The sequence below is a fragment of the Prionailurus bengalensis genome, chromosome E3 (genome assembly GCF_016509475.1).
Source record: "Prionailurus bengalensis isolate Pbe53 chromosome E3, Fcat_Pben_1.1_paternal_pri, whole genome shotgun sequence".
NCBI classification, from domain to species: domain Eukaryota; kingdom Metazoa; phylum Chordata; class Mammalia; order Carnivora; family Felidae; genus Prionailurus; species Prionailurus bengalensis.
This window is the reverse complement of record NC_057357.1, coordinates 25,355,143-25,364,637: the sequence shown is the minus strand read 5'-3', so window position 1 is coordinate 25,364,637 and position 9,495 is coordinate 25,355,143. Positions and strand designations below refer to the sequence as shown.

The window sequence follows — 9,495 nt, the reverse complement described above, 5'->3', positions numbered from 1 at the left end:
ATTTATAAAATAGTACTAGTAGTGCCTACTTCATAGGCTTTTTGTGAGGATTACCTGAAATAATAGCATATGAGATCTCAAGAAATTATAAAGCACTATATACATGTAAAGGATAGCTGTTATTACTATGTGGACAGTTTCCAAGCAAAACAGATCTCTGGGGGGTTTTAGACGCCTATCTTCTGGATTCTTATTCTTATCCAACCCTGAGGAGTGATTCAACATTCTCAGCCTCTGATCCAATAAGTTTACCTAAGGGGTTAAGTGTAGATTATCGATTCTGATATAATTTGCAATCTCCCCCTCAAATCCTATGCTGGATTATAAGTACTACCTCTCACTTGCCAGCAATGGAAGTATGTTCCCAAAAGGCCTAGCTAATGGTGCAAGCTGCATGTCCATATACTCCCTGAGGTCTCCAGCATAACAAGGTCCCTGGTGATTGTCATCACTGGATGAAATCTTGGCCCTTCCAAAGTACCCATTAGAGGGCTTGTGGCAATTTAACAGTGGTGGCTTGTTACCTTGCCTTCCTTGCTTAGCTAAAAAGCTCCCATAGGACACTTGTGTAACCAAGTAAAAAAGCATAGAGTACATATTGCCCCTTGCAGGAAGGAGAATTCAGCTCTTACAATCCAAACGAAGCAAAGACCTCAGAGATGCTCAAAGAGACAAATGGATCCCAAGTGAACATGGTTGGATGACTGTGCCCCAAATTTTGAATGAAAGCAGTAAGGAGAGAAAATATCTGAGAAGTGGAATTCAAGAGCGAGTCGTCCAGGAATTAGTGATTGTTTTTCATGACATCCTTGAGAGAGAATACTGTCTCACATCCCCAGCTCCTGGCCCTGAGACTTGTGTGTAAAAAAACATGTAATAAGCGAGGCAGATATCTAGGATCGTCTGCATAACAACCAACTTCTTAGAATAGCCTATCTCCTCAACTATATGACTATCATGACAGCATCCATGTGGAGAAACCTAAAAATCACTACCTCAGCCAGGTGATCAAGGTTAACATCATCAGCGACAGGTCAAGTTAATAGCAGGCACCCTTGATATGGCACTGCTGTGATCTTCTTCCCCAACAGCAGTGACCCCAGTCTAGCCAAGGAAAAAACATTCCCTGGAACTCTCTGTACTGTCTTTGCAAGTTTTCTGTAAATTGAAACTATTCTAAAATAAAAATTCTTATTAAAATTATATTCAGGGAAATAGAACAAAGAATGGATTCAATCTCTTTTTTTGATAAGAACTGTGTGAAAATCATTGTGGAAGGGGATGATGGTGGCTATCACTAATATGATACTAAAGTTGAAAAGCTATGCAGTGCCTAATCAGGAAATAATTGTGGTTATAGAGGTATGGAATAAAATATTTTTCTTTAGAAAAAGGAATTGGGGTGCCTGGGTGGCTCAGTCAGTTAAGCGTCTAGCTCTTGGTTTCGGCTCGGGTCATGGTCTCAACGTTCATGAGTTCAAGCCCCACATCAGGCTCTGAACTGGAGCCTGCTTGGGATTCTCTCTCTCCATCTCTCTGCCCCTACCCTGCTTACACTGCCTCTGTCTCTCTCAAAATAAATAAAATTTTTTTAAAAAACTTAAAAAAAAAAGAAAAAGGAACTGAGGAAATGAATACAAAATAGGGTAGGAAATGAATACATAATGAATACAAAATAGGGTAGAAAAGCCAGATCAAAAACCAGAGTGAGATGAGTATATAAAATGTATGCCACAAAGACCTACCCATTTTCCAGAAGTGTGCCAGAAATTTGGCTAGAGCTTTCCTCCATCCAGATGAAAGAGGGAAAGAGGCATGATTGGGCACATGTAGTGTCCATATGACAAATACAGACCAGGTGCCTAGAAAAAAATCCCACTTTTTCCTGATATTCAGGTCAGAGAGAAAGTTTTCTCCTGCATCTTCCTGTGAACATCATATTTGTCATTCTACACTAAATTCAGCAATGAATTTCTCTTTGGTTCATTTCTGTGCCCAAGGCAATATAGCATCTCAGCAATACACAGTTTGATAATAGCAAATTATATGAAGGTTTAGAAGCAGACACATAACTATAACACAGCCACTAAGTCAAGATAGTCCATTGAGGTGGGAGTTGGATTGACATCCTCTTCAGAAATTCAAGGAGACTGATAAGAACCATATCAACTCTACACAGAGACAAGCCAAAGGAAGGGGGGGCAATAATTAGTGGACACTACAATATTTCAGGCTATGCAGTAGGAATAAAGGTGTCATGGATGAATAAGACATGGCACCTGTCCTGGAGGCCATTACATTCTGGGTAAGAGGTATTTAAAGAAGTTAGCCACCAAACTGTTGCATGTCATGTGACAAGTTTAAAGAGGGAGTAGTTGATTATACCCTAGTGGTGGTAAGGAAGGTGATGTGTGAGATAGGAAATGTTTTTTAAAGAAGAGGTATTTAGGATGGCTACCCTGGTGATGTTGTAGTGGATCTATAGGAGTGAAGATTCTGGGGCACACAGGAGTTGGGGGTGCTACCAAAGTGAAATAGGAAGATTGGTTGACTTCTAATTCCGTTTCTAGCCCGCAAACTGGAAGGAACCAAAACTCTACTGGTCAATAACTTTTTTGATTGTAAGTAACTGAATCCCAAACTATATTGCTTGAGGGGAGAAAAGAATTTTCTGGCTTGGTGAATCAAGAATGTATGGATCAGCCAAACCATGGAAGATCCAGGTATAGCTGGGTCTTCTCCATGTTGTGGTCCCTTTCTGAGATGCCTGCCTGCTCTCTTTTCCGCCTACTCATAGTCTTGCCATCCTCCAAAGCCCGCCTCAAGTTTCATCTCCTCTAGGAACCTCTCTACACACACACCCCTACCCAGGGGGATGGAATGTGCAAGGGAGGAGATTGCCACCTCCTAATGAGCACTATTATTGGTTGAACCAGTGCTATTTTCCAGGTGCTGTGCCAGGTGCTATCAGCCTCTTATATTACATCACGCCCACCCAGATAAGCTAGGATAATCACCCCATCTCATCCTTAACACCTGCAAATTCCCTTTTGCTGTATTAGGTAACATACAATTTCTGGGGATTAGGACATGGATTCTTTGGAGTGCCTTTATTCAGTCTACCACCCTGGGCTCGGCCTTGGCCTTCATTCATTAAAGGACCAAGGAGCCCTGTTGATGTCTGAGCCCATGAGAGATACTCTCTTCTGGATATCATGTGGGGTAACAATGAACTCTGAAGGTGAAAAATGTCACTGTTTGATCATTGTCATCAACAAGCAACTTTTAGCCACAGACCTCATGAAACCCAGTCCTTGTTGCCGGCAACTGACATCCACAAAGGTACAAGCAGGCAAAGTTTATATTCAAACCAGTCAGTAACATTCTCTCAAAATTATTTCCAAGTGAGATAATGTCAGGACAGTCACCTAGTAGTGAGGTGAGACTTCCAATATGATTCCTTTAGCTGTCCTTTTCCAGGTTTGCCAAGCTACATCCAGCTATATCACAATAGTCAAGCATGCCAATGTTCTAGACTGTTTGGAAATCATGCCATGAGGCTCTGATTATAGGTCATCTAAGCACAATGGATCTTGATATTATCAACTCCATGGACAAGAATAATCCACTAATGTGCTGGGGCTTAGCATTGAATCATAAAGGGAAGTTGTTCCTGCATTTCCTCTCTCCCCTCCTAGGTGTCTCTTATAAGCTGCTGTCCCTTTAACCACAGGTTGTCCAGAGAAACGTCAACTCCCCTCCCAAGGGATTATGATCCTCCCAGTTGTGCACCAGAGTCTCAGGACTACAATGGAACAGATGCCACCAAAAGAAAAGAAGGAAGGAACCAATTTCCTGGCTGATGCAGAGCTGAGTCTTATGAAGGAGTCGAAGGCCTTTCTGGAACAATAATACCATCTTTGGGTAAGAGAAATAATGCATGTGGTAACATGGAAGTGACTCTAATAATGAGAACTTGTGCAAGTGTGTTTAAATGTATAGAACAGCAGTAAGAGAGGTCACACTGCCTTGCTGTAATTGGATAAGTGCTGATCCAACACTGAATAAAAGTCTCTTTGATGGGAAAATTGACTCTTCTACTTTACAAAGATTGATAGAAATATAACAAATATTTATGACAGCATTTCCTTGCATTGCCTTTGGAGACAAGAAATGCAGGCTAGAACTAATGCTGCTAGCTAGATGAATAGCTTTTGGTAAATCACTTACTTCTCAGTGCCTTGGTCACTTTATATGTAAAACAAAATGCCTGAGTCCAAGAGGTGTTAAGAGAATTAAACGAGATAGTGCATAAAAATACTTCACAGTGCTGAGTGCACACCAATTGCCTAAACATCTTTCCACTGTTAAAGTTTCCGTTAACACATTGGAAATCACTGAGACTTTAAAAATCACCTATTTCGAATCTCTCACTTTTACAGATATCATCTGGAAATATTTTGTTAAACATGTGTATGTACTAATTTCTACATAGATAACGTCTTGACCTAAAAAACTCAGTGATTCTCATATTTGACCCTGGAATCATATGGACTTCCCACAGGATCCAAAGCCAGGAAATGGTTATGTTCAATGCAAAATGGCGGCTCCTCGGAGATTCGTGGTCTCCTTAAAGGCCTATCCATACAAATCTCAGAAAATCAAAAGCAGACCAAAGAGATAGAAAGAAGAAATGTTACTGGCAAAACAATTTTACAGTTTAACTGAAAAATCCTACTCTGTGATATCTTGATTTCTATTTTATTAGTATTATGTTTGCATATGCAAGACCTATTTCACTGATTAGGCACATAACATGGGTAATGCTAAAGTGTATATTCAGATCAAATCTGTTTTATGATATTTAGTTTTTGATTTATTGCTAGTTTTTCATTTAGTTTTGATTTGTTGTTGCAATGTATAGCCTCTACCCACACCATCTAGATAGGTTACAGAGGTATGGGAAATCAGAACAATTCATGAAAAATCATTTTTCAATTTGGAGGAGAAGATGAAGGAGATTTGCATTAAAACTATTTGCTCTATTATCTGCACTATTCTTCTTAGGAAGCAAGAATGTTCCAAGTATCTCATGTCTTGAGAATCTTTCCAATTCATCATTAAACTAGGACCACGAAAGGTCAAAATGATGGAAATGAAGGCTAGAATGCTTCAGACTGATGGGGGCTCAGTGCAGCCCCAAGAGCCTGGAGCACAGTGACAGGGCATAAAAGAGGCAAAATAAGCCACCAAAATATTGATAGCTCTAATCCAACAGCTTTTCTAGTTTGGGTTTTTTGTTTTTTGTTTTTTGTCTTTTTGTTTGTTTTTTTGGATATCAAACAGATAAAGCCTTCTGCCATAAATAATTTTGAAGTTTGATTCTTAATGTGAAGCATTTACTGAGTCCAAGCCACCCACCAGGCACTGTGCTACAGTGCTCATTTTAACCCCACAGCCAGCCAGTGAAGAAGGTACTTCCATTACTCTCATTGCACAAATGTGATGAAACTTGGAAATGCTAAGCAATTTGCAAAGGGCATGCAGAGAGACAAGCGTGGATGCAAGCATGTGGTGTGTGTGTGTGTGTGTGTGTGTGTGTGTGTGTGTGTGCGTGTGTGTGTGTTTAGGGGAGAAGTGGGGTCTCACTTTCAGTAAAATGCTAAATCATAAACATGGCCCCCAATACTCTCCCTCTCCCTGCCCTTCTCTACTCTTGTTATTTCCACCACACTTGCCCAGGTGATCCCTCGTCTGTCTTCCTTGACATAATGGAGAGTTTAATGCCAATGGTATTGCCATAACTAGCTCTTCCTGGGATACAGTAAATTCCATTTGCACCAAATGGGCTTTTGCTTCTCCAGACGTCTCTCTGAACAACAAAGAAGGCTTGGCAACAATGAAGGGATGGTACACCCTACACCCTTTGTTCTACTATTTATGTTATCACCATGTGGCAGACTCAGGCACCCTTAGCACCTGCAGATTTTTCCACTCCATACAAGGCAACTAAGTAGGACTGAAAGGCAATATTCATCAGTAAGAAACCTTGATCGAAGAAGACAGCACAAGGGAGGCTGAATAGCAAAGAGGTTGAGGACACAAGCTCTGAGGACAGATCAAACAGGTCCAAACTTTGCCTCTGCCACTATAAGATGGATGACCTTGGGCACACTACTTAAGTCTACATGGGTCTCAGTTTCCCCATCTTTAAAATGGAGATAATAATGACACCAGCCTCAAAAACTTGTCATGAATGCTGAATGATATCAGGAATGCAAAATGCCTGGTCTACAGCAAGCACTTAATAAACATTGGCTTCTGTTATTGAAGTTGGCTCTGTAGGTCATGTTAAGTACCAAGGATGCAATGCATAGCCTCCACCCACACCATTTAGGTAGGTTACAGAGACAAAGCACATATATTGAAAACAATTAATAATATAAGCTAGAAACCTGTCATGTGAGGAATATTGATGCATACGATGGAAATTCAAAGGAAGAAATAACAGTATTATAAAAAATGTTAAATTACAGATGGCAGTGGGAGGTGGCTTTACCAATGTCACAAAGCTAATTCTGAAAGAGTTCAGAGTAAAGTCCAGGTCTCCTGATTCATAAAGTAAAATTACTTCATGAACCAATGCCACCATAGTACTAATGAAAATAATCTTAACAAAAGCATTAGTTAACACTTTGAAGGTACTTTTTACATGCTGGTTATTTTACACACATTATCTTATTAAATCCTCATAATAACCCTAGGAGAGAGGTATTATATTCCTCCCCTCCTCCATTTTACACATGAGAAAATGGAGGTGCAGGAAGGGTAAGTGATTTACCCAAAGTCCTATTATCAGAAAGTTGCTGAGCCAGGACTTAAATCAAGGTTTCTAACCAATTATAATGAAGGACTGAGGGGAGAAGAAAGTAGGGAAGTCAGAGGAAAGGTGAATGACAGACTAAATCTTAGAGCTAGAAATAGGCATTCATGAAAATAAGTGGACTGCTTTAACTAGAAGAGGAAATTCAAGTAGAGGAGTTACAAAATACAGTTCGAATAGAGTACAAGGCAGACAGAAGCAGGGCTTGAATGTCTATTGAGGCAGCAAAATACTGTTTGTCTATTGTTTGGTTGGGGGAGAAGACAGGGACGAAAAATAGAAGCTTGACAATTCTATAGTTGTCAGCTTTGTTTTGTTTTGAAGAATAACCTGATCACAGACAGAACGAAGAGAAGAGGTCAGTGGTAGGGAGACTAGTCCATGGCTGACTGCCACAGCCCTGAAAAAGGATGAGTGTTTTTCAGGTGTTCCCCAACTCCCTGGGGAGCACACAGCCACAAGTCCACTCCCCGGTCTCACCACAGAGCAACCAGAGAGACTAACGCTCCCCCTACCCATCTCTCCCCACAGGCTACAGAACTTCCACATCCATATCAGTTGACAAAGCCCTTTGGAAATCATGATTTTTTTCCGCTATCAGATGTTCAGATTCATTTGGCTTGCCAGGCCAACTGGCCGGTACCTTCACAAAGATCACCAGCTTTGGGCACCTCTGACTCTTGCTGACTTTGAAGCCATAAATCGCTGTGAGAGATCATTGCCTAAAAACTTTAACTTTGCTGGGGATGTGCTGGACCAGTGGTCCCAAAAAGAAAAGGTATGACATGATAGGCTTCCATTGGATGCTTGGTATCCACCTATGTCTCAGCCTTCCATTTCCTTGTTCTGTGGTCCATTTGTCACTCTTAATTCAGTTCTTTCATCCCTCTGGGTCTCCTTTGTTTGTTTTCCACTTGCTCTTCTCTCTCCCCAGGGAGGATCTTTGATCCTCAACTCCACATACTGTCTTTCTCTGGATCTTCCTCAGACCCCCTCATGGTAGTTACTCACAGAGCCCTGCCTCTTTTCCTTCATTTTCTCTTTTCTTTCATTTCCTTCAGCAGCTCTTTGCTGTCCGTTCATCTGTTCAGGCTAGCTACAGATTTATGGAAAAAACAGTAATTTGAGCTTTGGTTTAATAATAATAGTCATTTGCGAGCCTCAAAAGATGCAGATACTAGATATACAAAATATTAAATAACATTGAATCAATCTTTCCTATTAAATTAAGGGGAAAGTCTTCCTTTAAGTCCATTACATCTTTAACAGCTCTTTTACACTCGTTAAACTCTCTTTTGAACAGAAAGAGCAGGTAGAAGTTGAATATCTCTAGACAAAATTTAAGGGCATATTTTATTTTCAATATATTTATTTTTCAGTAACCTATTTTTAGCAAGCAGTACTGGTTTTACCAATAATAGCCAAACACATTTTCCTTCTTAAGTAAATGTATACAAGTAAAAAGGAGTGAATGTAAAGAAAAATACAAAGAACAATAGCACAGGTGTAAACAGATCTGACAAAAGTAGTGATACTCAAATGACTAAAGATTAAGAAATACTGACCTATATTATTTCACCAAATCCCCATCACCATGCTGGGGGATTGCAAATAAGGAAGTTAACCTCATAGAAGTTAAGCTCCTTATCCAAGGTCACCAGTCCCAAGAGTACATGAGTCAGACCCTAATCTTACACCCATAGGGTAGGGATTATGATACAATATAAGATAGTCATCTGGCATCTGAGCACAATGCTGTGGGAATACAGAGAAGTCAGAGAAGAGAAGAGGAGGCTGAGAAAGGCTTCAGAGAGGAAGTGAAATTGAAATTGAATTTTGAAATACTTTTTTTAAATTTAAAAAATTTTTTTAATTTATTTTTGAGACAGAGAGAGACAGGGGAGGGGCAGAGAGAGAGGGAGACACAGAATCTGAAGCAGGCTCCAGGCTCTGAGCTGCCAGCACAGAGCCCGACGAGGGGCTTGAACTCACGGAGTGTGAGATCATGACCTGAGCCGAAGTCAGACACTTAACTGACTGAGCCACCCAGGTGCCCCGATTTTGAAATATTTTCTAACCAGAGAAGGTAAAAAGAGAGTTCCAGAAAAGGGAAGAAAAGAGGAGTAATTTTTTTTTGGTAATTCACAAAGTGAAGAGGTTTTTCAGTATAGACAGTGTATTTTGTAGAATCATAGGAGAAGTTTCCTTCAAAAATCCATCAGTTGATGAGCCTCCCCCAAGGCCCACTATCCTATTTTTTGTTTTCTCTGAAAACCATCCCTCAGTCTTTTGGGTAAAAAAAAAAGATGTTGGGTACCTGGGTGATTCAGTTGGTTAAGTATCTGCCTCTTGATTTCAGCTCAGGTCATGATCTCAGTGTCATGAGATTGAGCCCCAAATCAGGCTCCATGCTGAGTGTGGAACCTGCTTGATTTTCTCTCCCCCTCTCGCTGCCACTCCCCTCAGTCATGTGGGCACACGTGTGTGTGCTCTCTCTAAAAAATAGATAGATAGATAGATAGATAGATAGATAGATAGATAGATAGATAGAAAAAGATGCTTTGTTCCTAATCAACCTTAGTACAACCATTGGGGTTATTTGGATGGCACAG

The 9,495-nt window shown here is 40.4% G+C and overlaps 1 protein-coding gene across 1 annotated transcript in view; it reads left to right on the top strand.

The window, feature by feature from the left end:
• The first annotated feature begins 6,724 nt into the window (after nt 1-6,724).
• Nucleotides 6,725-9,495, top strand: part of LOC122471169 (acyl-coenzyme A synthetase ACSM4, mitochondrial) — a 20,905-nt gene continuing 18,134 nt past the window's right edge. Inside the window, exon 1 of the mRNA XM_043559462.1 lies at nt 6,725-7,661. Within this exon, the coding sequence (XP_043415397.1) occupies nt 7,464-7,661 (198 nt within the window). The 5' untranslated portion in view covers nt 6,725-7,463. The remainder of the gene's footprint in view (nt 7,662-9,495) is intronic.